At 53.7% G+C, this 27,352-nt stretch overlaps 13 protein-coding genes across 13 annotated transcripts; 5 read left to right on the plus strand and 8 right to left on the minus strand.

Annotated features, from left to right (window-relative positions):
• Window positions 1-162: 162 nt before the first annotated feature.
• Window positions 163-5,736, minus strand: M409DRAFT_30831 (uncharacterized protein; the record flags this gene model as incomplete). The annotated part of the gene is made up of 2 exons (XM_033810091.1): window positions 163-1,009; window positions 1,061-5,736. 2 exons carry the CDS (start codon window positions 5,734-5,736, stop codon window positions 163-165), a joined length of 5,523 nt encoding a protein of 1,840 aa, XP_033659556.1.
• Window positions 5,737-6,408: 672 nt separating this feature from the next.
• M409DRAFT_38140 (uncharacterized protein) lies at window positions 6,409-8,403 on the minus strand (the record flags this gene model as incomplete). The annotated part of the gene is made up of 1 exon (XM_033810870.1): window positions 6,409-8,403. One exon carries the CDS (start codon window positions 8,401-8,403, stop codon window positions 6,409-6,411), a length of 1,995 nt encoding a protein of 664 aa, XP_033659557.1.
• A 916-nt stretch (window positions 8,404-9,319) lies between these two features.
• Window positions 9,320-9,706, minus strand: M409DRAFT_61452 (uncharacterized protein; the record flags this gene model as incomplete). Its single annotated transcript, XM_033814766.1, has 1 exon — window positions 9,320-9,706. One exon carries the CDS (start codon window positions 9,704-9,706, stop codon window positions 9,320-9,322), a length of 387 nt encoding a protein of 128 aa, XP_033659558.1.
• Window positions 9,707-10,123: 417 nt separating this feature from the next.
• Window positions 10,124-11,095, minus strand: M409DRAFT_71523 (uncharacterized protein; the record flags this gene model as incomplete). The annotated part of the gene is made up of 1 exon (XM_033819210.1): window positions 10,124-11,095. One exon carries the CDS (start codon window positions 11,093-11,095, stop codon window positions 10,124-10,126), a length of 972 nt encoding a protein of 323 aa, XP_033659559.1.
• Window positions 11,096-11,371: 276 nt separating this feature from the next.
• Window positions 11,372-12,528, minus strand: M409DRAFT_71524 (uncharacterized protein; the record flags this gene model as incomplete). Its single annotated transcript, XM_033819211.1, has 4 exons — window positions 11,372-11,685; window positions 11,743-11,790; window positions 11,850-12,255; window positions 12,310-12,528. The coding sequence occupies 4 exons, from the start codon at window positions 12,526-12,528 to the stop codon at window positions 11,372-11,374; spliced, it is 987 nt and encodes a 328-aa protein (XP_033659560.1).
• Window positions 12,529-12,925: 397 nt separating this feature from the next.
• On the plus strand, window positions 12,926-14,440 carry M409DRAFT_71525 (uncharacterized protein; the record flags this gene model as incomplete). The annotated part of the gene is made up of 1 exon (XM_033819212.1): window positions 12,926-14,440. One exon carries the CDS (start codon window positions 12,926-12,928, stop codon window positions 14,438-14,440), a length of 1,515 nt encoding a protein of 504 aa, XP_033659561.1.
• A 469-nt stretch (window positions 14,441-14,909) lies between these two features.
• Window positions 14,910-17,178, minus strand: M409DRAFT_30836 (uncharacterized protein; the record flags this gene model as incomplete). Its single annotated transcript, XM_033810092.1, has 15 exons — window positions 14,910-15,166; window positions 15,225-15,334; window positions 15,394-15,488; window positions 15,537-15,653; window positions 15,705-15,886; window positions 15,942-16,008; window positions 16,062-16,160; window positions 16,209-16,230; window positions 16,285-16,324; window positions 16,380-16,436; window positions 16,501-16,550; window positions 16,602-16,610; window positions 16,670-16,758; window positions 16,810-16,881; window positions 16,942-17,178. 15 exons carry the CDS (start codon window positions 17,176-17,178, stop codon window positions 14,910-14,912), a joined length of 1,503 nt encoding a protein of 500 aa, XP_033659562.1.
• Window positions 17,179-17,531: 353 nt separating this feature from the next.
• Window positions 17,532-18,548, plus strand: M409DRAFT_30837 (uncharacterized protein; the record flags this gene model as incomplete). The annotated part of the gene is made up of 1 exon (XM_033810093.1): window positions 17,532-18,548. One exon carries the CDS (start codon window positions 17,532-17,534, stop codon window positions 18,546-18,548), a length of 1,017 nt encoding a protein of 338 aa, XP_033659563.1.
• Window positions 18,549-18,772: 224 nt separating this feature from the next.
• On the minus strand, window positions 18,773-20,653 carry M409DRAFT_38137 (uncharacterized protein; the record flags this gene model as incomplete). Its single annotated transcript, XM_033810869.1, has 1 exon — window positions 18,773-20,653. The coding sequence occupies one exon, from the start codon at window positions 20,651-20,653 to the stop codon at window positions 18,773-18,775; it is 1,881 nt and encodes a 626-aa protein (XP_033659564.1).
• A 950-nt stretch (window positions 20,654-21,603) lies between these two features.
• M409DRAFT_61458 (uncharacterized protein) lies at window positions 21,604-23,286 on the plus strand (the record flags this gene model as incomplete). The annotated part of the gene is made up of 1 exon (XM_033814767.1): window positions 21,604-23,286. The coding sequence occupies one exon, from the start codon at window positions 21,604-21,606 to the stop codon at window positions 23,284-23,286; it is 1,683 nt and encodes a 560-aa protein (XP_033659565.1).
• A 114-nt stretch (window positions 23,287-23,400) lies between these two features.
• On the minus strand, window positions 23,401-23,771 carry M409DRAFT_71527 (uncharacterized protein; the record flags this gene model as incomplete). The annotated part of the gene is made up of 3 exons (XM_033819213.1): window positions 23,401-23,455; window positions 23,509-23,686; window positions 23,735-23,771. 3 exons carry the CDS (start codon window positions 23,769-23,771, stop codon window positions 23,401-23,403), a joined length of 270 nt encoding a protein of 89 aa, XP_033659566.1.
• A 928-nt stretch (window positions 23,772-24,699) lies between these two features.
• M409DRAFT_30841 (uncharacterized protein) lies at window positions 24,700-25,692 on the plus strand (the record flags this gene model as incomplete). The annotated part of the gene is made up of 4 exons (XM_033810094.1): window positions 24,700-24,910; window positions 24,966-25,094; window positions 25,153-25,225; window positions 25,287-25,692. 4 exons carry the CDS (start codon window positions 24,700-24,702, stop codon window positions 25,690-25,692), a joined length of 819 nt encoding a protein of 272 aa, XP_033659567.1.
• A 711-nt stretch (window positions 25,693-26,403) lies between these two features.
• Window positions 26,404-27,316, plus strand: M409DRAFT_30842 (uncharacterized protein; the record flags this gene model as incomplete). The annotated part of the gene is made up of 2 exons (XM_033810095.1): window positions 26,404-26,607; window positions 26,669-27,316. 2 exons carry the CDS (start codon window positions 26,404-26,406, stop codon window positions 27,314-27,316), a joined length of 852 nt encoding a protein of 283 aa, XP_033659568.1.
• Window positions 27,317-27,352: the final 36 nt, after the last annotated feature.

The raw sequence follows: 27,352 nt of genomic DNA on the forward strand, positions 1-27,352 counted from the left end.
ATCGCATCGCCATGCTGTTTGAGACGGCACGGTGAACGTGTCACGCCTCTCAACCTTGCAAACACATACAAGCCAAAATCTCCCCGCCCTCCAATGCTATACAAACGCTATGCTCATGCACTGCGAAACCCGAAAGAAGTACACACCACCTTCACTTCGCAATCACTTCCCAAGATTCAACTGCCTCAACGCATCCTCCCCCCAATCATCCTCCGCCGCACTAGTCCGATTCATAACCCTCAGCCCGCCCAGCGGCGCAGGCATATCGATCGGCGAGTCGTCCGCGGCGGGTGTATAGCCCAGCTGCGTGCCGCCTTGAGCGGGATAATCAGGGTATCCATGCGCCGGTTGGCTGTGCTCGTCATACTGCCCATAGTCGTCCCAGTTCGCGCGAGGGTGGTGGTAGTCCTCCACGACGTCGGCGTATTGCGCGGCGGGGGAGTAGTCCAAGCTCGTGTTGAGGTTCAAGGGGCGAGGGGTTTCGTTGGTGGGGGTGTCGTCGTTGCGGTGGCCTTGTTCGGGGTAGACGGTTTCGGCGATGGTGGGGGCTTTGGAGCGGGTGTCGATGGTGAGCGGGTCGCCTTCCATGTGAGGGTGTTCTTCGGCGACGGGGAGGTGGGTTATGCTCTCCAAGTGGCGGAGGGCGCTCTCGCCTCTGCGGAGACTGCTGGGTCCGCCGACGGCTCCGCTTTGGCCGCTGCCTCTTCTTTGCAGGGCTTCTTCGGGGACGACGGTGCCTACGCTGCCTTCGGCATCGGGATCTCGTATGCTGAATTGGGCGATTGTTCGCATCTTCCTGCTGACCCAGCTGGCGAGAATCTTGCCGCGTTGCTTCTCTCCCAATCTAGATCGTGGGAAATCGCCTAGCGCTACGAAGGCAACGATGTCGAGGACCAATTGATGTTCGTTGAGGACAGTGTTGACAATGATTGGGACCAGCGAGGCAAGGAATGCTCGTGTTCTCACTTCAGCAATGAGAACGAGGAGGGAGCCAGCCTGGAAGATGGCACTACCAAGATGTCAGTAAGAATTCCCACTCGAAGTTCATTCAGCAACTTACCATCCACCCCTCACGAGCGCCCGATGACATTTCTCCACGCTCGCCTCAACGTCCATCGGAAAATGCTGAAGCCCATTGACCTCAAACGTCTCGCCAATCCCGCCCAACACAAACAGAACTTGCATCTCCACCAAGTTGCCACCAGGCCCAATAGGCCGGCTGACACTATGCAAGAAACCAAGATCGCCTGTGCGGACATATCGTACGCCAGGGTCGCCATCGACAGTCCGTCCGTTGAACCTCTCCGCATCGAACGCATCCTTCGTGCCATAGAATGCGTGCGCATTGGCTTCTGACTGTACCCAGATCTCACCGTACTCTCCGACAAGACAGAGTCGATTTGTCTCAGGGTTGACGATGCTTATTTGCGTGCTGACGGGTACCATACCTGAATCTTGCACAAGCAGTGCAAACGGCTCTGTATCTGGATCCACAGGCACGATGAGCCCTCGTCGAAGAGCAGTAGGTTCGAGGTACAGCTCGATCGGCTCAATGCACATGTAGCTGCGACTGGCGACCATCGGGTTGAGCACATGGCTGTAGATGGTGTTGATCGCTGTTCGATCGAGAGCGGAGTGCGCGAACGCCTGCCGTACCCGTGGGTAGACATCAGCCTTGGGTCTTTGATCGGTTGAGATCATTAGGTTCTTCAGCTCGTGCAGCTGTACGCCCTTTCCTGCGCCATGTGCAATGGCATGATCCAACATCTGGCTTGTCGCGTATGTATCTTTGATCTTGTATCGCGCAAGAGTTTGGAACAAGACATTCGGGTTGCCAGCAAAGTCAACCGGCGAGACCAGATAAGTCGGAGTAGCCAGGAACACGCCCATCAGACAGGTGTGCAAGAAGCCAATCCCCATAGTACTTCGGACGCATCCAAGCACAGGGCGCGTGGAAGTCATCTGGCATGTCTCCTTTTGGACCTTGCAAAGAGCCATGAGTGTATTATGCCCAAGCTGCACCGCAATCCGTCTCTGATCCGGCGACCAGTACGTCCAAATAACCACAGGATACCCCGGAGCGATCCAAGCCGGCCGAATCGTCAGTCCGAGTTCCCTACACCCATGAGACTGTTTCGGCGGCTTGGTCGTGTTGTAAACCGATGGCATGGAAACCTTCAATATCAGCGCTGACTGCTTCAGATGCTGAGATACTGCCTTCTGCTTGATAAGCGCGTCGACATCGGCGTTGACGAGGATGGCGCGGATTCTGAAGTCTGCAATCATGGTGAGCAAAGCTGGAACATCCTCACTAAGTCTGTTCGAGTCGATCGGGGCCATGGGCACGGCGACAGCTCCGAGGCATATGCAGGCGTGGACGGCGAAGACGAAGTCCTCCGAGTGCGTGTACATGAGCATAACATGATCGCCTGGCTTGACCTTCGCCTTGTTTTTGAGGTACATGGCCACGCCGGCAACCTTCAGGTCGAATTTCTTCCAGTTGATGCCTTTGCCTTCGCGGCCTCTGCCATCGATGGTGCAGTAAGAAAGTTCGTCGGATTGTCTGGATACCCTCCACTGCATCAGGTCGTGGATATTGCTGAACTGGTTCAGAGGTGTACTCGTTCGATCGTCGATGACCACTTCTCTGTGATCAACACCCGAGTATTGCTTGTCAGAATGCATAGCCAGCATGTCTTGTCGAACCTGGCTGGACATCGGCGACCACACACCACCAGCAGGATCATCTCCAAGAGGTAGATTCTGCACTGCCCGTTCGACGCCAAACTTGACGTGTACGCAGGGCAGATTGCCGTTATCGAACTCTTTCCGACAAAGCATGTTTCCTATTTCTCGTCGGCCGTTCTTCACGACTCGTGGCAGTGTGTTCGGCGCTGTCATCATCACACAGTAAACGCGGAGATGGTGCTCTTGATACAGCACCTCCATCACTCGTTCACTGAGCGAGTCCAGAAAGGGTATATCCAGCTGACGGGGTGGTCCGCCTGTCGTCGTCGGCGCAGTACTGGCTGCTTGGGTCTCGATCAGGATGATAGGTAGGTACTCTCCATTCACATGCGCATCAAAGGCAGAGCAGTCGTAGATCTTCGGTACTGTCTTCATCACGCTGGCGACAAGGTGCTGCACAAAGAAGTATCGATGCTCCACCTCATGAGATCCATGTTCGACCCACTCAACCCGTTGTCGTATCCGGTCTTCATACAACCCTAGGACGAAAATCTTGCCCTCGATGATGCAGCCTAGCAATCCAGTCCTAAGGAACTCAGGCTCGACCAAGACCGGGGTGGGACTACCTTCCACAAATCGATACGGGCGGGCGTGGAAAATGGTCTCCGTGTGTTTTGGCAATGCCCAGAAGCCACCCGAGAGCGAAGGAGAATCAACCCAGATCTCTCCAACCGTGTACGGCGCGCAAAGCAGGTTCGTCTCGGGATCGACCAAGGCCAGTGTAGCGTCAGGGATGGGGTATCCAAAAGCACCTGCTCTCACAGTTCCTGGCTCGTTTGCTCGTTTTCGTGCGTCTTCTCCCATGGCGATAATAACAACCTCATTGGTCTTCAGACTTTCCTTGTCAAGCAAGACCTCGCTCAGTTCTGATCTATGCCGCTTGCGTGCTTTTTGCTTCTTCTTTTCGCTGTTAGTACCGTCCAGCAGGCTCGTGTAGCCATTCGCGGTTGTAGGACTACTATTCCCGCCATCGTCACTATCCTCCTCGTTCTCTTGGATGGTAAGTGGACAACCCATACGTTCCTCGCCGCCGAGCCAGTCGCGCACCGATATGATCATACCACCATGCTCGGGAAGGGCAAGCATCGGTGCCACCAGGTCTCTTGCTCGAGGATTGCGCATGGGCTTTAGCCATCGATCAGCCAGGATCTCATGAAACTCCGCGTCCACAGTCAATGTGTCGATGAGACAGATCTTGACAGATGCAAAGTTCGGCTCCATGTTCTTCTTGAAGTTTCGCGTTGCCATGGGGTCCTGTTGGTAATTGTACGCCGCGCGCTTCAGTCCAGGATAATCTGCCACCATGACAGTCGCTCGGTACTTCGATATGAGATGGGCGTACATTCCAGGAGTATCCACAGTCTTGCTTTCAAACCATACTGTTGTATGACCTCCATATACACCCAGAAGTACACCCAAGATCAAGCCACAGCTTTCTCTAGGGTCAAGGTAAGACATGATGATTTCGTGTCTGCCCTGTCGAGGCACCACAAATGTCCCATCAGACGCTCGAAGTGTAGAGGAGAACGTGTCAACGTGCTCTGAGACCGGTATTGTCGAGACCATGGCGGAAAGACAGGCCATTTGGTGCATGATCGTTCTGTGAGACAGCACGACACCTCGAAGATCGCCTGTCGGTGCTCGCGAAAACTCTATGTAGGCCAGATCCGGTACTTGAAGAGGCGTATCGGTGTCCTTTTTCTTCGGGTGGTATGAACCGAATTCATTCGTCTTCCACCATTCCACGCCCGTCGGCCATTTTAGTCGCTGGTTTGAAATATCTCGTGAGAAAGCTTTCAGGTTGTTGTCAGTCGTCAGAGCAAGATGCGCCTGGGTCGTCGTGAGAAGCAATGACAACTTCTGATAGTCGTTGACATTGTTGATTGGCACTGCCACTACGCCCGCGATGAAGCAGCCCATCAACGCAATCGCAAACTCAATGATCTCCGTGTCGCGATAGACCAGAGCCACGCGATCCCCACGATATAGATTCGACTTGTCCCTGATGACTTGCGCAACTTTCTCAGCCCGAGACGTGAATTTATCCCATGTGATCGAAGCCGTCTCTTTGCCCTTGGGGTCCAGCACCCAATACGCCGGCTGCCTCGCCTGCATCTTCCCCCGATGTCGAAGTACAGCTCCAATGTTATCAAACTTGGACATGGGAATGTTGTTGTTGTGCGGATCGTATACGGCGAACGGAACATCACGAGGTTCGAGGGGAAGTTGGTGTATATGTGTAATAGGTAGGTCATCGCGTGCGAGAGGAGGTGGGATCATGGCAGTAGGAGAAAACGCCTCTCCCATGCTATATCGTTGAGGTCCGCCATAGCTCTCGCGAGGCCTATGGTCCTCCATCTGCTGGCCAGTAAAGTCGGAAAAATAGCCCTGCTGAGAGTCCAGCATCGTGCTCATCCGGCTGGATGGCTCGGGTGTGGCCCACCCTTGACCGCCCGGTGATTTCTGTTCTGGGTTGAAGGCATAGTCCGAGTTGACCATCGTCCCTGGATTTGAAGAGCTGTACCTGCTGCCCTGGCTACTCTCGGGTCGCTCTGGCGTGACAGGTCGCAAGCCGCTTCCAATCGTCGACTCCCGTTGTCCCGGTGGCCGCATACCCAACTGCTGCTCTTGAAACCTCGCAACCTGACTTGGAGGGCCGCCATATCCCGGCGTCAATGCTCCTGGCATCTGTCCCTCCTCGTGCTGGCCATGCTGTCCCTCGCTGTATGAACTGTAGTCTTGCGTGAATGGACCTGCCGGTATACTGCCATAGCTGCTCATTCTGCCATGCCCATTGCCCTCGGCCGAGTACATGCTCCCTCCATCATTGACGTTCAGGCCCGCCTGTTCCAGTTGTCCCTTGGTCAAGTACTGCGACAGGATCATCGTTCGCCTCTTCTCGTATCCTTTCTGTGTGATGTCGCCCTCTTCCAGCTCATGGTCGAGCTGCTGCAGTCGCGCCTGCAGCTCCAGATTGCCGTCCGCCATGTCTGTTCAGGTTGTATCATGCCATCCGCCGGGGAGTCGCAGCGCCTGGGTGGCCGCACGAGATACACGTCGTCTTCGCGCCAGCAGACGTCGATGGCTTGGCGCGAATACGAGGGAACGTCAAGCGGCGCAAGCTCTGTGGCGATACGAGCGCGCGCATGTAAGGGCCGAACAGTACGATGCAACGTCGACAGGAGAAGGAAGAAGCGAATGCATCGATTGAAGATCAGTCGCCCGCCCCTCGTGCCCTGTGCCTGGCTGGCCGATATCTGCGACACATGATGATTCGGCAACGCCAGAGCGCCTGCAGGGCAGCGAAGCTTGAATCTGACATCACCTCCACACAATATCTGCTACGCACAACGGCTACGAGAACATAAAGGCCACGGCATCCCCGAGAATCGAAGTCTGACCATGCCGTCTTGACGCTCTTGCAAGCAATGGTGTTGATGCCAAACGGGGAGACTCTACAGGTCCCTTGGATATAAGGTAAACTTACAAGTTATAGGAAACGGGTACGTGTATTTTCTCAACACAATGGAACTTCTTTCGATCATGCAAGTCTATGTACAATTTTCCGCTATGCAGTGGGGGTATCATCGCGCTTCTGAAAAACAAGCAGTGCCGCCGTAAACATCGTGATCTGGGTACGAGGTGCGCAAGATTTGCTGCCTAGTACGTGAACGCCTCCTCGATGAAATCAAGCGAGCAATCAGTCACGACTGACCGACAGGCTGATCTCACGGCATCTGAGAATGCACCGGGCCCGCACACCTGCACTCCAATGGATCCTATCCGTTCAGGAACCTCCCTTCTGATGATGGTTTCTGGATTGCATCTGCCGGGCAGCATCTGGACGCTTCCTGTGCTGGAGACGACTTCGCCCCTATGCCTGGGTTTGGTCACAAACAGCTGGATTCGAAGAACCTCTCTTCGGCCCTCCATCCTGAGAATCTGGTCCATCCAAGCGCGGACCCATTCCAATGCTTCTGTGTTGGGTACTGACCACACAAGAAGAATCTTGCGCGTACTGCTCATTCCAGTCTGGTACTGGAGCATGAGATGGTTGATGTGTCCAATCATGTGTGTGATGCCAACGCCGCCAGCGAAGAGAATGACAGTGCCGTACGACGAGAGCGAATCGTGTCCTCCATAAGGGCCTTCGATCGCTCCCCAAGTGATGAATGGCTTTTTGTCTTGTTTCACCAGCTTGTCGTGCATCTTCCGCGTCATCCCTGTCCGTGCTCGTACGATGAGAGATATTGTGGTGACGCCGGATTCGCGGGGCAGCGCCAGATTGTTGTCTTCCGGTTTGTGCGCCGCCTCAGCTGCATTGGCCATGGCAGCCAAACTGACGCTCTTCCTCGAGTATTGTGATGCTCGAGAGGTTGCCATGGGTCTCCGCGCGGACTCGGTGGTGAAGGCCATTTCTACGGGGGCCAGCTTCTCCATTTCGATCTCCATCGGCGGATTCTTGGGTCGGTTCTCTGCCCAAGCAATTGAGAACGGGTGGCTGGACCAAAGAGCCAGGGCTGGGATGAACGCGTGAACGTGACAGCCTGGCGTGAATTTCCAAGGCCGCCTGATCTCGAACGTCACTCGACATGCTTCCGCTGGTAGCCATTCAACCGTGACCCGAGTAAGGCCTCGCTTGCGGCTCGCGTTGTGGTAGATGATCCTCGAGATTCGCCACAGCCATTCAAAGACCCAGAATGCAAGACTGACTTGTACCATAGGTAGTGGTGGTAGCCCGGCCGCATCTAGATGGATATAGACACCGATCATTCCGACCAGAACCAGACTTCGATGTCCGTTGAGGAATGTCTCGTAGAAAGCATGCCGGACTGGTCCAACCGAAACAATTCCGATGAATGTAAAGATGGCTGTGCCCACCATGCCCCATCGATAACTCAGCGACGTCTCCAGTGAGACTCCAAGCTGTTTGGATCCGCCAGCTTCATAGGCGTTGACGGCCCACATGATAGTGTGGATGATGCTCTCGAAGATGACCATCCTGCCGCACCAACGGTGGAGAAGGTTGAATGTGTCGTAAGAAACGCGCAACAGCGGTATTAAAGGATTATTGCGCATCATGAAGAGAAACGTTGGTATGAGGTTCAGCGCAGCCAGCACGCCTGATCTTCCTCGCAATTCTGCAATGACCGCATTGTGTTCCAGGCTCCAGTCCAGAACCAGGCAATAGGCGGCATTCGAAGCCAAGTACACAAGGAGAAGAATGGTGTGGTATCGCGACGGCAAAGTGCCAATGGTGACGGCTTGAGAGAGTTGGATCTCCTGATTATGTCGGTTTCGAAAGAGTGGTGCGTAGAGCAGGTATTTCTTGACTCTGGGCCAAAATCGTGTGTGGTTGTACATCCAATATCTTTGATCGGCTTCACGGCCCATGCTGAGCAGATGCCGCAGATGGGCTCTCACCATGAGCATCCATCGGTAGAAGAGGGTGAGGAGCAGCAACACCAGGAAAGAGAAGACCAGCGTGTAGACGAATAGATAGTTCAGGCCCTGGTTGACGCCCGTCAAGCCATGGCTGAAAGGATTCGCGGCGGTGGTGAGGTTGAGCTGGGTGCCGTAGTCGCCTACGGGAGCAGGTATCGGAATGGCGTTTGGAAGAGGATCGGGCGCGGGTAATGGGTCGCGAGGTGCCATGATGTGCCCGGCATCAGGCCCATGTATGCTGTTGTGGTGGTGAAGGTGAAGAGAATGCATCGCGGCCAGCGCGACGTTGAGATTGGGAGTAACAAAGCGCCTTCAGGGGAGTCTGTGCTTTGATCGACGGCGGTTTTCCTGAAGCGGGACAAGAATGTGGATGCGTTCCACTGTCAGTGGACAAAGACCAAATTGCCGTAAAATGCAAATCGTAGCGCCGGCTAGCAGCGATGGTTGTTCGGTCGGGTGCGGTGTTGCGAGTGTAGCGAAAGTCGGTGCTGCGTGAATAACGTCGTTTGGTCCAAAAACTTTCATTGAATAGAGCGGGAAGTCGCCCGGTTTTGAAGCATCGCACGTATTGAATGATTCAAAGCCAAACGATCAAAGAGCGGATATTTTCGATTGTCGCGGCAAAGAAAACTCATTGTTCCATTATCATTGTTGTCATAAGCTGGTGACAATGGGTTGTGGGTGGTGTTGAATCCAAGTGATTCGGGGGTGGAGTGGCGCTAGCGCGAGGCGGCTGGACCACGCGCAATCTTAAAGGAGCAGCAAGATGAGATGCAGACGCGGCAACGGAGGCTGACGTCAACTTCTTATCGATTCCGGTTGGCAGCGGATTGGCAGACTTCGGTGGCTCAGCCTGAGGACGGCGGGGGCGGTAGAACTTCGACAGCAGCTGGGTAATTGTTCGTCGACCGGGTTGGCGAAAGGAGAGGAAGATGGCGGACTGCTGGGCCGCCAAGAGGATGTATAACAACGCAGCTATAACGACGGGCTTCACGTCGAGGAGTGAAACGGAGCAGAGAGGCGCCCTGCGTCAGTGTTAAAGGTCGGAGAGTCGCGATACCGTGGCACGCGAAGTCTGCAGGTGTTTCATGTTCAGCGCTCTTCCTGCCCTTGCTCGTTCCCGCACTTAGCCTCCTGTACCTGCGTCGACGGCGGTCGCCCAGCCCCAATCGCCGCCGTCCAGCGGTATTACCTGGCACACGCGCCCATCGCCCATTTCTCCATCGTTGGCCTTCGACGCCTTCTTCTGCCGTCTTTGACGACCGCCGTATCCTGGTGTGGTGCCACCGCGAGACCATCTCGCCAACCTCTTCACGGCGGGCCTCCGCCCCTGTGCCGCTGCGAAACAACATGAGGCCAAGGGGCGGACTGGCTTGGAGCGGCCTAGGCTCCGTCGTGGCATCTCGTATCGTGGGAACATCCGGCCGTACATTGATGAAGGCGTCCTCCGGCAAGAGTGTGCGCTATGAAGAGAGGGGCGAGGTCTAGAGAGAACAAATGGGCATGTCAGCATGCTGAATTCTTGAGACCAGGTCTGCCCTGCCCATCACGTGGACAATCAACTTTGCGCTGAAGTCGAGCTTCAACAACCGATGCAGCGGTTACTAATTGAGAGACAATTTGTGCTGAGAAGAGTTCATCGGCCAGACCTGGCGAAATGTATCACCCCACCACTTTGTGCGACACAATCTACACTCACGCACGTGCTCGTGTTCATCGTGTTCATTCACTTGAAACAGTCATCATATGCGGATCACTCGCGCGGCTCGTTCAGTGCTCGCTACTTCCACATTTGACAAACTAGGTAATCTACGCTCCAAAGCTTAATCTAGTCTCGACTTCACCTCCCTCCCTCAAGGCCTCGCTTGGATATTCGTTTGATGATGTACTTAGGTGCATATCTAAGTCATTGCTCATCCTAACCGCCATTCTACATGTAACCCGGGTAGAAGCGATGCGCATTTTCAGCCGCCCAATTTCCATCATGGGCCACCACCCACTCCACCGAATCTTCATTCAATGCAAGCAACTTGCGAATGCTGGACAACGTTTGGCGCGCGGTCGGCAAGTCGGAATGCACACTGCGGACTCCTCCACACCCATCACTGTACACGGCGATGTCCATTTCTCCGGTAATCAATCTTCGGTCGTGTGCACAGTCTCCTCCCAGGAATATCCATTTGTCTGGACTCACCCGCAGCAGTGCGTTGAGATGGCCAAGGATATGACCGGGGCTGTCCACAATATACATGCTTCCGTCGCCAAAGAAGTCGATTGCGTCCACCGTATCAGCGAGCCGGTCCCAGGTTTGTGGATTCTGCTGCTCTTTCGGCGCTGCGAATGCCTTGTGCTGAGATGATGGCACCGGTGGTAATTCAAGTGATCGACCCTCTGGAAGCAAGTCCACCTCCATCATCTCGCTGGGATAGTGTGGTACACCGTGCTCAAGAGCATGGAATGTACCACTCCCGACCACGAACATCGCCCGCGAATAGTCTGACGGTGTGCCAACATGATCCCAGTGTATATGACTCAAAACCACGGTATCGATATCCGTCGCCGCACCCAAACCACCCGCTCGAAGACTGGCCCGCGCATCTGGAAGGTGAATGATAGGTTGACGATTTTGGATATGGTGGCGCATCCCTTCGACATAATCGTTTGCGTTCCGTTTAAGGCCGAGATCGAAGACAATACGATGTGGACGATGTTTTCCGGTAGAAGGATGTTCGATCAAGAAACACAGAGAAGGTACCGTCGCGGCTTTGTCGGGCTCGGGGTTCGACACGAATAGCTTTTCAGGCAGCGTTAGGAACCCTCCATGGAGCGCTGCGACTTTGACGTAGACTTGGTCTTTCGCTGGTGGCGGTAGGGTGTGTATATCGTCGCCGGTGCTGCCCATGGCTGCAAGTGTACAGAAACCACGACTCGTTTTGGAAGACTAATGGGAGGATAGTACTACTGTCTACAATCCTCTTGTAGATGCTTGACCCCACACCACCCCAAATCCTTGGAGAACATCAGTCGTTCTTGTGGAGTCAGGGAGAAGCCATCCTTTCAGCTCTGGTTGTGGTACGTCTACAGCCGCACCAATAGAGCCCTGAAGATGCGCACATTGATTGAACTGACGCAGACAAGAAGATCAGGTGACACCAACCAACAAAGACAAGATACACTATCACTCTATCTTCGTGGTACCCAATCCCTTCCCGTCATCCTCGACAAGCAGCCGATATATGCTCCTGCACTCTTTTCCTTTGCAATGCGGACTCTCTATCGCCCGATCATACACATCCTTGATAACATTACCCAAGACATGTTTTGCTCCCACGTCGTTCATGAGCTGCACAGCCATAGAAGTCACGTCGTGAGCGAGCTCGGTCTTGAAACCCCCTTCAAAGTTCCTAGATGCTGATGAATTAGGCTGTACGCCCTTGACGGGGTTCATGTGGAGGGAATTCCAGCACATGCCGCTGCTGGTGTTGATGATGTCTCGTGACAGCCGTCAGTCTTTCTGGCTCTCTTCAGAATCCGAACTGGGCAAAATACCTGCTAAAACTTTTGGGTCAAGCCCGTATCGAATCCCAGTGTTCATACCTTGAGACCATGTCGGTTAGCATATATAATCGGCAAGACAATGGCGAGCATATGTTGACCTTCACCCAGCGCCAAAAAGCTCACGTTCGCAATATAATTGTTAATCTGCTTCGCCGCCAACCCAGCACCAGCTTTCCCACAGTAGAAGATCGACTCTTTCCTCCCAATCGTCTCCAAGACCGGAAGCGCCCTGTCAAAATCTTCTCTTCGACCACCAACCATGAGGGAAAGTGTGCCGTTGTCAGCAGCTGGAATCCCTCCTGAAACCGGAGCGTCGATGAAAACGCCTGCTTCGGACTTTGCCACAGCGTCACCCACTGCGAGCGCCGCGGAGACTTCGATCGTCGAAAGATCGATGAAGAGTTTGTCGGAACCGTTAGGTGATCCGGCCAGGAGACCGGTGCTTGGGTCTTCGAAGACATCAGAGACTGCTTTGGCGAATGGTAGAGAAGTAAGGATCACGTCCTAGAGGCAAATTTGTCAGGCTGTGTCTACCTTCAAGTGATTGAGGAGAAATACAGAAACACTGGCAAGCTCCTTCGGTGAGTCGAGAACGTCTACCAGCCCAAACGCACTCGCTTGCTCCTTGAAAGTCTTCCTCCGACCCTCGTCCAACTCGCATACACTGAGCGTGGAATCTTTGGGCATTTTACGGCGAAGGTTGAGCGCCATGCCGAAGCCCATGTTTCCCAGTCCGATGAACCCATATCCAGACGGAGTGGTGGATGTCGTTTCCATGGCTAGCTATTGTTTAGTGCACGGCGAATGGTCTTTGAGGTTTTCGCAAGACCAGAAGTGGGATCTTGTCAAGTCACTGCAGCTACACCCCGGTCGTTGAGCTCTTCGAGATGGCGCTCATGTGACGGTCTCCATGCTGTGGGGTCTTACCAGCGCGGGGACATTGGCAATGGCTGCATGGTCGGATATAAAGAGGTGGGGAGGAATATCATGTTGGGGCTCAGTGGGTGAGATCCCTGGCGATGGAGGCGTTGGAAGGGCTTCGTCTCCAACACCCCACACAATCCCATCCAGCTCTCCAACGGATTCGACAACGAATGCTTGATCGACCGATTCGACGATGGTGAATGCAATTCGTTGTTTATGTTGCGACTCACGGTCATTGCTCTAATTCGCAATGTCGAACAACCACAACTTTGACGTCGTCGTGGTTGGCGGCGGCATGACCGCGTGCATAGCGGCTCTCACTGCTTATGAGAATGGAGCTCGAGTAGCCATTGTGGAAGCTGCGCCGAGGGATGAGCGTGGAGGGAACAGTCGCTTCGCAGGAACAGTATGGCGATTCGTGCACGAAGGCAGAGAGCACCTCAAGCCACTGCTTGACGCCAAGGCATTGGAGAGATTCGACGGGGCTGAAATAGGACCCTACACAGCAGCAACGTTCGAAGAGGACATGCTCAAGAAGTCAGGCGGTCGACATGATCGAGACGAGATCAAGACTTTGATCCAGCGTGGGTATCCCACGGTGCAATGGCTGGCTGGGCATGGAACTCCTTTCGAGCTGCCTTTTGACTTGTTCGTTCCTCGGAAAGCAGAAAAGGGGCAGCGAGTCAATCTCTATCCCGGCGTTCCTGTCATCAACCGTGATAATGGTCGAGGGTTGACCGATGCGGTGTGGGCAGCTGTGGAGAAGACTAATATCAAAGTCTTCTACGAGTCACCCGCGCATGACTTGATCGTCAAGGGTAATCAAGTCCTCGGCATCACCGTTCGCCGTAACATGGGCTTCGACCGTTTCTACGGCAGAGTCATTCTAGCCTGCGGCGGATTCGAAGCCAATCCACGAATGCGTCGACAATACCTAGGCGAAGGCACTGAGCTAGCCATCGTCCGAGGCACCCGCTTCAACACAGGTCGAATGCTGGAGCAAAGCATCGCCGCAGGAGCCCAGGCTCAAGGCCACTGGGGCGGCTACCACTGCGCACCCCTAGACATCAACACGCCCAAAGTCGGCAACTTCGAATCACTAGACGCATGGGAGCGCTACGCCTTCCCATACTGCATCATGGTCAACACCGCTGGGCAACGTTTCGTCGACGAAGGCGAAGACGAGACCAGTCTCATCTACTCCAAAATCGGCGCCGCCCTAGCGAAGGAGAAAGACGCCAAAGCGTTCCAGATCCTCGATCAGAAAACGGTCAAGTACCTCGAGCCTCGTTACTTGTCTCATGGGACGCGGATAGAAGCCAACACTATTTCGGGGCTCGCTGAGAAGCTCGGTATCGAGCCATCAAGCCTCAACAAGACTGTGGACGACTTCAATGCCGCGGTCCCCGACGAATCGACCCCCTTCCATCCCTACCAAAAAGACGGTCGATGCACGAAAGAAGGCCTCTCGCCGAAAAAATCCCACTGGGCGCAGAAGATCGACAAGCCCCCTTTCGTCGCCTATGAAGTGACGGTCGGCATCACGTTCACTTTTGGAGGGATCAAAACGGACCAGTCTGCCTGCGTCATGAACAATGAAGGGAACGTTATGCCGGGCTTGTACGCTGCGGGCGAGATGACGGGGGGTTTCTACTTTGGCTATGCGGCGGGTGCTTCCTTACTTCGGTCGGCGGTCTATGCGAGGATTGCTGGTGAGCACGCTGCTAGACGGGGGGACAATCGGGAGTTGGTTGCTAGGCTGTGATTTGGGGTTTCCAGACTTCATGTTTGGATTTAGTTCAGAGCCCACTACAGACCTCACTTTGAACCTTGTTTCTGACCTTATTGTTGCCCTTACTCTAGCGCTCACTTCTACCTTCAACTCAAAGTTCATCACAACCCTCACTTTCAGTTACACTCTTACCTCACTGTAGTTATGACTCTGGCACTCAATTACTACCTTACCGCAAGCCTCACTTCCTACTACAGGTCAGGTTTAGTATTGGCCCCACATCTCTTCTCACTTCACAGTATGATCAATGACGTAATAACATGTGATAGACAGCGAGTGAATGACATATACCGCACCATTACCACCTGTCGACGGGTGGCTATCCTTTCTCCAGTGAACAGGCGCTACTGTATCCCCCCCGAGTCATATTTACGGTACGTGATTCCAACGGCAACATGATCAAAACCACATGCAACCACAACCTTGCCAAAAACTTCCCCATCTAATACGTATACCGAAACCCCACCGAGCCTTCCAAAAGCAGTCCGCTTTTCTCAGCCTGTCGATTCCTCATACCAAAGATCAAAAAGTTCTTCGCAATCAACACCACATTGAGACCTTGGAAAACAAGACAAATGATGATTCCAGTGCGGTAGACAGGAGCGTCTTGTGCTTGAAAGATGTTGCCTGAGATGATCCCTCCAACCGCTCCGCCGATGGTCATGAGTGCCGCACAGAGGGCACGTTTTGGCCGTCCGACTGTATCGTTCATGTTAGTTGTGGAGGGAGCTTTTAGATGGCATTTAGGAGTACGTACCGATATTGTTGTGCGCGTATGCAAAATTCGAGGGCACGTTGCCTGCGATGCCGATGACGCCTAAAAACACTCCGCCGTATCTCACGTGGACGTTGTCGTGGAAGGCCATTCTGATTTTTACGGTCAGCTTTTTAGACACTTGAGGGGATAAATGGGACTCAGCACTTACAGAGAAGTGCCAATGGTGTATAGACAGCAGTTGAAGATCATGAATGGGCCTCGCAGATGAAACTTATCGCATAGCCAGGCCACGAACATGATCCACTGGTACAAGTCAGCTCACATAGCTTGTAGCGTCAGGGGTTTACTCACAACTGCAGCAACAGCGTAAGGAGGGAATGTAAACAGCTGTGCTTTCGCCGTCGAATAGTGCAAGCCTTGGTGGAGGATGATCGGAAGAAAGTAGGAGAATGCGTAGAGCGCAGTGTTCTGTCTCCGGTATCAGCACAAGCTCCAGAATAAGCGGACCGTAATCAGTACGTTTAGCAGCACATATAGGGAGAACTCCCAAACCTTCCAGTCCGCCGCCGACTTCAGCATGCTCTTCCAGGTGGGCGTTGTCATTTCGAGTTCTCCGCGGTCGTTTTCAAGACGCCTCTTTATCAATGCACCCTCACTTTCCGTAAGGAACGCTGGAAGACGAAGTATGGTGCGGGTCGTAGCTGATGTAAAGTAAGTCAGTGTCAGCATAGCCATGTCGTCTTTGGGAGATCATACATTTATCAGGAAGCTCCAAGAGAACGACATAGGCAACTAGTCCGCAAGCACAGGTCGCGATACCCTCCTGCGTCCGGCCATTAGTTATGCGCCAAAATACGGACCGCTTCACGGCCTCACAATGATGAATATCCAACTCCAGCCTGCAATCCCGGCAGTGCCCTCCATCTTCTCGATACCATACGCAAGGAGACCAGAGAGTCCGGTGGCCGTAATGCCCTTGGATGAACGTCAGCCTCGTTCTTGATCCTTCTTGTCGTGCCTTACGATGACATAGAAAGCTGCTATCCTGCGAAGTATCAGCAGGCAGTCAAGTATACAAACTCACTGACGTTCAACGAACCTCGCGTGCGCTTCGTAGCGCGTGTACCATTCACCAATGACTTTCTCTTGTTGTCAGACTCCATTTATTTAGCGGACCGTATTTCTACTACTTACGGTAGATGGCACTAGGTATGAGGCCACCTTCGCAGAGGCCTAGGAGAAAACGGCAGGCTATCCACTCGTCAGCCAGGAGGGTATCGAGCCGAGCAAGAGGCGCCTCGTAGCTCCAACTCACCTAATAGAGCACCCCAAGAATGCACAAAACCTTGGCCAATTGTGATGACGCTGGATCAGTCGTCAGTCGGGACTAATGGCGCGCTCAAGAAGCAGCCGTACCCCCAAAGGCTGCAGACATTCGTTAGCAATGACGGCTTGTTTGACGAATGATCTGTAACCAGACGCACCAGACTATACTCGGTATCCAAAGGGTCGCGCCGACCTTGCTCACGAGGTAGTTCGTGGGTAGATCGATGAGGATGTATCCGACGAAGAACTAAGATGTCAGATCAGTCTCTCGCACGACTATCCCAGGTGTTTAACGTACGATCATGGCAACCACAGAGTAGCGGTTTGAAACATTCAGCTCAAGGTCGTGAGACATTCCAGCGATGTTGGCCTTCGAGAGCAGTCAGCTAACAGGTTGGTCGTTGATACTCTGCAGGAGTTGGATCCTTACGTTCGCAAGTGCAGAGCGGTCAATGAAAGCCCACATGTACAGGCATGCCAGCATGCCCACGAGACGAGCGTCCACTTTGCGCATAATGCGTCGAATCTGCTTCTCTTCGACTGCACTGAATGTTGAAGGTCCTGTTTGAGCCCCGTCCACACCATTGTCGATAACGAGAGGGTAATCTTTGCGTTCGACGTTGCTCGACACGTCCTCGATGAGTTCTTGAGACGACTTAGGCTCCATGGCGTGTGATAGGAATATACCGATCAGATGGTAGCAGCAGCAGGACTAAGAGATTTCGACCAAGATGAACCTTGCAGATTCCTGTTCGAGATAGTACGACAACTCATAATGGGAGCCAATGCACTGGAACATACCAATGTGTTGGGGTCAATATCTCCAACATCCTCAGCCTGACCGTGGGGCTCACGACTCCACAGGAGTCAAATCTACCCCACAACCCGTGGAGACAGATCTGGGGGTGGCGTGCCGGGAATTAGGTGAGATGACTGATGCGGTGCTTCTTCTTTTGTATTTGTGAAGAATATCAATGTCTGCGCTCTCGATTGGCTCCTACGGCAGTCGTTGAACACATCATGGATCAGTCGAAAACAACTATTCCAATCGAAGAAGCAGAACAGCTCCTGCGCGATGTTGCTCAGAAACTCGGCTACAACTCTGACCATGCATCAAACATCAGCCATCATCTCATCGACACAGAACTTAGAGGTTTTCGAGTAGCAGGACTTGCGCGAATGCTGAGTATAGCCGACCGGATCGCTGGAAAGCCACCAGCTCAGGAGTACCGCGTGGTAAAAGATGGTCCAGCAACGGCGCAAATCGATGGCCAAGATACGCTAGGTTATATCGTTGCCCATGCAGCTACCCGGCTCGTAATCGAAAAGGCCAAAAAGATCGGCGTAGCGGTCGTCGGTGCTCACGGAACGTATTACACCGGCATGTTGTCATACTACGCGGAGATGGCAGCAGCAGAAGATCTAGTGACCATCATCGCGTCCAACACGACTCCATGGGTAGCACCAGAAGGCACGTATCGACCTCTTGTTGGTACGAACCCGTTCGCAATTGGGTTTCCCACAGAGGGTGTGCCCATCATCTACGACATTGGAACGTCGAAGATTATCCATGCCGAAGCCATGCTCGCCCGACGCCTCGGCCAGAAGATACCAGAGGATAGTGCTTTCAATACGGACGGCGAGCCTACTACAGACCCACAAGAGGCACTGGACGGTGCTCTGGCAGTGTGGGGTGGCGCAAAAGGGAGCGGTCTCGCCATGGCGGTACAATTGCTGGGTGTACTGGCTGGATCGCCAGCGCTCCCACCGGAAATGACAGACTTTGGCTTCTTCATTGTCGCCATAGATCCGAAGATGTTCCGACCGGTCGATGAGTACAAGGAACAAGTCGAGACCATGAAGCGTGCCGTATCGGAAGCACCGAGCGCAGCAGGCTCGAAGGGATCGGTCAGAATGCCGTTCCAGAGGTCTCACAGACAGCGAGAGGAGAGAAGAGCCGAAGGCGTGGTGGAAGTTGATAGCGAGGTTCTTGTGCGACTTAGACAGATCGCCGCGGGGTCGCAGTCTCGATTGTAAAGCAGCCGCCATTAATGGCTGCCTTTGTCTTTCTGTTCACACCCAAAGTTTATGTGAGACCAATCTCTCACCCCCTACTAGAGCGACCGTGCCTCAAACTGCTGCCTGCGTTGGTGAGAGATACAGTCAGCAACGGAGATACATGTTCAATTCCGACTGATTGCCTGCTCTGGCAGGGTGTTGTTTGAATTATTCTTGCCGTGAAAGCTTTGTGTCTCAGATGATCAAGTCGTGTTCGAGGTTGCGCCCTCCATACGATCAGCATATATTCGTAGACTCGCTCCAATAGTGTTAGCAAATGAAAACGCGAAAGTGCCCTGGAAGATCTTAGCCCAGACTTTGGCCACCGCGGTTGCGAGCATTCGAGTCGCGTCAGTTGAAGGGGCAGATGATTCTGAGACCAGTCGTGTGAACTCATCGTCCTCATGGAACAGACTCGTCTCACGCATCATTGATCGAATCAGAGCCACTAGCTTCAGCTCGTCAGGCGCCAGTGGGTCTTTCGTTGCTGTGACTGCGAGTTCTTCCAGCCATTTGCTTAGAAATATCGCACATTCGAGGTTGCAAAGGAAATGCTGTACACTCCAAGAGACAGTTTGTGCCCTGGCCACAAACTCAACGCCAGTCTGAACCGGTACAGCAAGGGCATACACAGCCTGCAGGATTGGCATCGTCACCTGAGAGCTTCTACGCACTTTGGGGGCTTTGAAGAATGCATCTGCTATCAGTTCTGGGTCTCTGCTCGCGAGATTCCGGCAAGGACCCAGATTCGTAGAGAGTCTAATCCACGCCAAGCGAAGCAGCGCTGTGGAGGTGAATGGGATAGGACCGGTCCATGTTGGCGACTCGACAATGGAATCAGGCGACCTCTCCCAACGGGCTTGCCAGCGCTGCAAAGCAGTCCGCATATTGGAGGTCTCTGGGAGCTCAGCCGCGCTGCCATCAGCAGGTGGATCGACATTGAAGGCTCGTGCTGTCCATGATTGCCGAAGGAAGAAGATTCGCTGCAAGAGCGCCAATATGGTGATGTAGTTGTCCAGTGGCGTGAATGCGCCCTCTTGCCGGAGGGAAGGCGACGCTGGTGCGAGAAGAGAAGCTATGCAAGTTTGGAACGACACTCGAGGCATCGCCCCAGCAGACTCGTAAAGTGAACTCCATTCCTGTGCGGTTTCTGCCGTCCAAAGCGATACATGGGCAGGCATATCGAGTCGAATCTCTGAAGATAGGATCAAAGGCGGGATGTCATACGCAAGGCACATGACGTTGAAGTAAGAGTAAAGCATGAGCAAGGACCGGCGACGTGTCTCGGCTTGCACCCATCTGTGCCATCTTTCTGAGACAGAATTCGACGAATTGGACAATCTCTCGAATTGAGACCTTTCCCGGAAACCCAGCTCACGAGCAAGCGTGGCTGCAGTGCTTTGAAGGCCCAGTCCTTGTCGAAGCAACCGAGACGAGCCCCAAGTACCAGCGACGATGAGATGGAGCAAGGCTTGAAGGATGTGCAGCCGAACGTCGTTTCCCTCTGTGCTACTTTCAAGGTCAAGCGCTGCGCTGTACCGGTCGAGCTGGTGTAAGGTGGCGGACTTGGTAGTGAAGAACAGAGTATCGGCCTGCCGAGCTTCGAAACACCACATTGCGCCTATAGTAGCCATTGAAAGTAAGGTCACCAGCTCAGTCCGCGCAATGGAGAAAGTCGGCGTGTGGAGCGTTGGGAAATGTTCATTAAGACCTTTAAGATAGCCCCTCAGGTAACGAGACAGAGCCTGCCTTGATGGGAGCGAGAAGGTGGGCGGAAGGACATGTTTCACCTGCTGCAGTTTGTCCATGATCTGACGATACTCCAATTCAGTCAGCTTTCCTTGTCTGCGTTGACTCGAACGTGTGGTAGCTGTCGCGCTTTCGTGAGATGCTCTGGGCGGAAGGGATGGTAGAGGGGACCCGAATCGCGAAATGGAGTTTGCCTCGCCAAGTTCGTGACTGTCAGATGGGCGCACAGCAGTGCTCTCATTGCCAGAAACTTCGGACCTCTGAACGAAACCGGGCACTTGAGATGTGGCAGCAGACTGCGTTGGCTGATCTTCAGCAATGCCAAAATCATGCATCAGAAAGCAACTGGAAAGGTCAAGGTCTGGAATCATGGAGGTCGCATCGAACAAGCCGCTCCCGTCAAGCGTCCATTCAGACTCGGACGGAAACCAATTTGACAGAAGGTCGTTGGATTCCACTGTCGAGCTTGGTCCACAGGAGAGGGCAGCCAAGTTCTCATTACCTGCCGTTGCCACTCCATTGTTGAGGGTCGTAGCTGTCGAAGCACTGTAGTTGTCTGGCAGGCCTGTCGATGGTTGACCATCAGGTCCTGGACCTATATTGTCCAACAACAGAGAGGCTGGTGTGTCTAGAGAAACGTGCGCCAGCGACGGTCCATTGGCGGAGTGCTCGTTGGACCGCTCGGTAGCCTGACTGGGGCTATGTGAAGCGTGATGGAGGTCGCTGGCTAGCTTTTTCTCATGACGACGCAGGAGATCTCTACAGGCTCCCCATCAGCAGTGTAGAGGAAAGGGACCCAGTACTAACTGTCTACTGAATGCCTGGCCGCAAGCGCAGGCGAACGGCTTCTCACGGGTGTGGATGCGTGCATGGCGTTTGAGATGTTCATGCCGGCGGAAATCGCGATCACAGACTACACAGCGAAGTGATCTTTGCTTGCTCGCCATGGTTGGCCGGTAAGCATGTCCACAGGAGTCGATGCATGCTCGAATGATGCTCTCCAACGGGCGTTGCTGAGATGGAGATAGAGTTGTGGAGAGTGATGTTGGGGAAAGCGGCTGCGTCCGCTGATCCGTGCTCAATCCCGAACGCCGTGATGAGTAATACTAAATGGTTAACTTGAAGTGAATGAAACTGATGCTGCAGCTTAACCTCTTGCAAGCAGCGCATGTCTCTTCCATTCAGTCATGTCGCGCGTATCTTGACCCCCCGTCACCTGTTCACTCTATCACCAAAGATAAAACCAGCACTCCCAGCTCGAGCCTTCACGAATCATTACGCGACAATGAAGCCGCAAAAGCTCCACGGGCGAGCCTTCTATGAGAGCATAGGCTCTCCCAAATACGTGGTCGCCCCGATGGTAGACCAGTCCGAATTCGCATGGCGAATGCTCACTCGGTCGTTCCTCCCACCCGAGCTTCGAACGTCAATACTCGCCTACTCGCCTATGTTCCATGCAAAGCTCTTCGCAGACGGCCCCAAATACCGAACAGCCCACTTCGAACCTTTGAAGCCACCACTTGCTATCCCTCAGCCGGCAGACGATGAACAGCAGAAATCATTCAAGGAAGAAGACGCCTACCTTGACGGCAATCCCAAATTCGATCGACCGCTCTTCGTCCAGTTCTGCGCGAACGAACCCGATGTGCTATTAGAGGCAGCGAAGTTGGTGCAGCCATACTGCGACGCAGTAGATCTGAATTTAGGATGTCCACAAGGGATTGCGAAGCGTGGACACTACGGTGCTTTCCTACAAGAGGATTGGGATACGATTCACAAACTCATCAACACACTACACAAAGGGCTGGACATACCTGTGACTGCAAAGATGCGAGTACTAGAGACCAGGGAAAAAACTCTCGAATATGCGAAGATGATTTTGAATGCCGGAGCAAGTATCATCACGGTACATGGACGGCAGAGAGAGCAGAAAGGACACAACACTGGTCTGGCGGATTGGAAGACCCTGAAATATTTGCGCGAGCAACTACCCCCAGAAACAGTCATGTTCGCCAATGGCAATATCCTGCAGCATGGAGATCTCCAGAAATGTCTTGACGCAACAACAGCAGATGCGGTGATGACTGCAGAAGGGAATCTCTACGATCCTGCTATCTTCTCTTCAGGACCGCCACCTGGCCAAGAAGGACGTGAATACTGGCGAGGCAGGGACGGCAAGGGAGGCTATCGTGCAGATGCTGTGCTCCGCAGGTATCTGGATATTATACACCAGTACGTCTTGGGCCAAGATCCACCAGAGAGACAGCCATTGTTCCTTCCTTCAGACGGTTCAGATGCTCCTGTTGAAGCAGAAGCACAAGCCGAATCATTTCCCGTCGAACCACCTCAAGAAACCGAAACGCCCTCAGAAGACGGTCCTCCGCCTAAAAAGAAGCAAAAGCGCGCAGGGAACAAGAAGGATAAGACGCAGGAAAAGCCTGTCAAACACGAGAAGTGTACGAATCCGAACATGACGGCTATGCAACCGCACTGCTTCCATATTCTGCGCTCGCTTGTCAGCACACATCACGAAGTTCGAGACGCTCTAGCGCGATCGCGAGCAGGAGATATCGATGCGTACGAGAATGTGCTAACCTTGACTGAGAAAGCGGTGAAAACTGGATTGCTGGATTACGAGAAAGATCCGTCGAAGTACGAGTATCCAGATCCTGCGGAGGGCGAAGAAGTGGCCGATCCAGAGCTTTCCAGCACGGAGGCAGTGCGTCGCTGCCAAAGACCTTACTGGATCGTCCAGCCTCATGTTCGCCCACTTCCTAAAGAGGCAATTGAAAAGGGCAGCATGCAGCTCAGCAAGAAAGCAAAGGCTAAGCTGGAAGCAGAAAAAGAAGAGAAGCAAAAGGCTGGCGTGGCCCCAGAGGGCAAGGTCGAGAGCATCAATGTTTCACACGTCAATGGTAGAGACGAGAGCACGGCAGAGATACCCAAGGAAGGTGTAGTATGCGGCTAGGAGCCTTTCAATCTCATCTCATTCTTGCAAAACCAAAAGGCTCGAACAATGCCCTCGTTCCATAGAGCGTCTATCCAAGCTCAAGAAAAATACGGTCTCTGGTTTCTCATCTCCTCATCCATCTTCCCCAAATTCAGCTCTCCCTGCTTTTGAGTTGAGATACTCGTTCCTGGCTGACTTGTGAGAACAAGCGCTGGACTACGACGACACAAGCCGACTCACCTCTCCGTAGCCCATTGCATGGCCTGATACCCCACGAGCAATGGTACGCCCCAATACAATATCTGATTCCTGGTCCGTCGAAATGTGTTGAAGACTGCAGCTTGAGCCGTTCCAGCCAACGGTCTCAGGCGATTTTGTGCGATGCCGTACGTTACGATGCCTTTCTGAGGGATGCATTCTTGGACTGTGTCAGTACTTGCTTGACTTGGTTACACGGAAAGCGTACTTGGATCGCCCCATTCGCCTTTGACGAGGCTTGCCATCAATCAGCTTTGCCTGTTCTTAGGTCGAGCTTTTGTTCATGAACGCACCGAAACGGATCTGCCAAATCTTGTCCTGGCACGTGGCCACCGCCTTTGCCTCCCATCTCTCAAATGTCAACGAGATCTCACTGAAGGTGTCGAGAAACTCGAAGTTGTTGGCAGCGAACAGGTTTTGCATGCTTCGCATTCCATATAAAGCGCTGTCACGAGCTAAATCCTTCCTCAGCAGGGCTGGCTGAGGGTAGCTTGGCATTTGGCACTACCCCCTGGGCGCGGGTGGTTGGCACAGCCGCATTCGTGTCACCTACACGCCTTGGAAGTGGCAACACATGAGGCCTTGGATGGCATTCCACGGCAGTTCATGCATGCACTCGGAGTGTTTGTGTGAGAGGGAGGTTGCTAGTAAGTGTCAGGTGACAGTCCATCATTTCTTGAAATTGTTCGCTAAGGTCATACGTTTTTCTATTCACCGATGTGCAAATTACGGGCCTTAATATCGTTCACAGTCAAGCAGTGAAGTATGCAACATCGAATTCATCAATCACAAAAAAGCTTGTCAAAAACAGGAGCCGACCAGATTTCATCTGCACGAGACGGACGATGACCAAACCACGCACTCCTGCTTGAACCCCCAACGAATTATGAGTGACTACGCCAATATTGAAAGACACTCAAGCATGCTGTCATATGAACGTGTGGAGAGAGCGCTGGCTTTTGGTGGGCTGGCTGTAGACGTCGGCTGACTTCAACATTCACTCACCTCGAAACTTTGGCGCTAGTGGTGGCTGCCTTCGGCTCTCGGCCCTAATTGCACGGACCGCCGCACACGAATACTTCAAGTTTGCAAAAGCGTGACTCCTAACACACGCAAGCAACGACAAACAAAGCCGCACTCACTGGCAAGACTCCGGCCGTGGTCTACCGCAACATGGATCGCAACGTGAAGAGTCTCAAGGAACTGATCGCTCTTCACGGCGAGATATACGGCCATGATGTGCTGCCTGTGCTCACGTTCATGGAGCAAAGCCCATCTCCTGCTACCGGACCTCCTATCGTCAATGCACCATCGGTCACCCAAGCACCTCCAGTTCCAGTCGCCACCGCCACAGCCTCGAACGCAGTCGTTGTCACTGCAAGCGGTAAGGCTGCACAAGACACATGATTCGACATGCACAGAACTGACTTCGCATCCAGTACCCCCTGACACTAACTCCGAGTCCGCTGTATCTGAAGACACTGAGTCTGACTTCGCCGTCCCCGACGACATCAGCTCCGTTGGCTCTCGCAGCGACTCGTTCTACTTCGGCCACGAAACTTCTGATGGTGTGTTCCAGGGTCTAAAGAGACAGAGCCATACTTGTGGGACTAACGTGAGCTTCAGCAGCATCCGACACTTCGTCTTCGCCAACCATCATCGGCGACTCCGCCTCTGTTCACTCCCCAACCGACGAGAGGTAAGTGACTACTACGGTAGCCCAACCAATCTGCGCCTTTGAGCTGACAAAGACTGTTCAGCTCCGAGACGGAGGCTCATCAGCGTGCTATGCGCCACATCGAGATGGCGAAGCGTGTGGGCAACCGGGTGAGGCTCTACAAGCATTTGGAGAGTCTCGTCACGTCCTGGATCGAGCGACAAGCATCGGAAGTGATGCAACCTGAAGAGCTCGAGAGAAGCCGCTCGGTTCGTGGCCTCTATCGCCGCATCAACCGCATCTTCGACCCGCGTCTCAGACCCATTCGGATCCCACAGATCATCATCCAGATCTGGGCCGATGTCCTTCAGCTTCGATTCGACGTTGCCGAGGAGTACATCCGGGAGCAGATGCTCCACCCATCACCCGAGCTCGAGGCGGCCAATGGTCGCCATGACTACTTCCGGGAGACCTCGCTCTGGGGCCTGGGCAAGCTCAACCAGTACTAAACCTCGTCTTCACCAAAGTCGAACTCTGAGACTACTCGGAAGAGAAGGGACTATTGGCTCAAAGCACAAGAGTTTGTGCAGCAGTGTAAGTTCCTTGTCACAACATCGACGATCAATCTAATCGAATCTATAGGCGGCTGAAGAGCTGAGACTGATCATGCCTCTCGTCCACAACAAAAACCACACCGCCCGTTCGCTAGGGTCCAGCAATTTGATCGCTGAGCTGGTGGTCGCTGTGCACCACGCTTCTCGTCGAGAGGCAGCAATCGTAGCACCACAAATAGAAGCTTGATGGTTGAGGAAGCCGCGGCAAGATGTCTACCGACACCACCGTTGTGTCTCCGGCCATACACTCACAAACTACATCAGATAGAGAATAGATTCTCCTCTGATAATCCTCCCCACGTTTCACGTGTCGTCCACACTTCCTTCACCTGCGTCGTGCATAAAGTTCCGTGCTAACCTGATGAAGAGCTTGCCGGTCCACGCGACGCCCCACAGTTCTGGAAGCTCTAGCCCTCCAACTTAACATTGCTTTCCTGACATCTCGAGACTGGTCACAAGAGGACAGCTTGCTTTGTCTGGACACTGCATAAGAGGCCGGGTGCGTTCGAGAGACCTCCGGCTTGGCTCTTCCCCGATGTGAGATCTGCGGGAACCCAGGACTTCACAGTCTCCAACCCCGAGCACGACGACCGAGCTATCGACAACATGGCCGAAAAGAAGGAGACCAAAAGCAATGCAGCAACGAGCAAGAGCGAGGACAATTCAGGCATAGGAGTCGTAGACGCCCTAAGGATCATAGCCGGCCTCCTCCTGATCAACTGCATAGCAAGCTACTTCGTCACCGGCGACAGCATAACGTGGAACTACCGGCCCTGGTGGATAAGACCCAAAGTCCTCGCGGCAAGACTGGTAAGCCCAAAACAATACCCACCCACATAACGCCGGTTACTGAGACAACCACCCACCGCAGAGATCCCCCGTAATCCTCGCCGACGGCGACCTCTTCCACTACGACGGCCGCAATGAATCCCTCCCCATCTACCTCGCGCTCAACGGCACCATCTACGACGTGACCGCCGGACGCAGGATCTACGCCCCGGGCGGTCCGTACAACAAATTCGCCGGCCGAGATGCCACGCGGGCGTACATCACGGGGTGTTTCAAGGAAGATTCGATCGCGGACTATCGGGGGGCGGAGTGGACGTTTGTGCCGACGGATGTGCCGCACTTTATGGATAAGTTTGACGAGGATTTGAGCGAGACGAAGCGGGATTATCGGTACGAGATGGTGGGGCAGGCGTTGGAGGAGGTGGACAAGACGATTGCGCATTGGGCGAAGGTGTTTAGGGGCGAGACGGGGAAGGATTACTTTGAGGTGGGTTATGTACAACGGAATCCCGGGCTGATGGCTATGTTGCCTATCCGGCCGCTTTGTGCGGCGGCGGAGAAGAAGAGGCCGAAGCCGAAGTTTGATAAAACGGCGAAGTATAGGAGGGCCGAGAGGGCGGAGCAGGCGAGGAGGCAACAGTTGGAGTATGCCAAGTTGACGAATCCCGCGTTGAGTGAAGAGGCGGAGAGAGCTGCTGCTGCTGGCAACGAAGGCCATGATGAGATTTGAGCTGGAGTGGGGTATCTTAACGCTGTAACAAGACAA

Source organism: Zasmidium cellare (genome assembly GCF_010093935.1).
Source record: "Zasmidium cellare ATCC 36951 unplaced genomic scaffold M409scaffold_74, whole genome shotgun sequence".
Lineage (NCBI taxonomy): Eukaryota > Fungi > Ascomycota > Dothideomycetes > Mycosphaerellales > Mycosphaerellaceae > Zasmidium > Zasmidium cellare.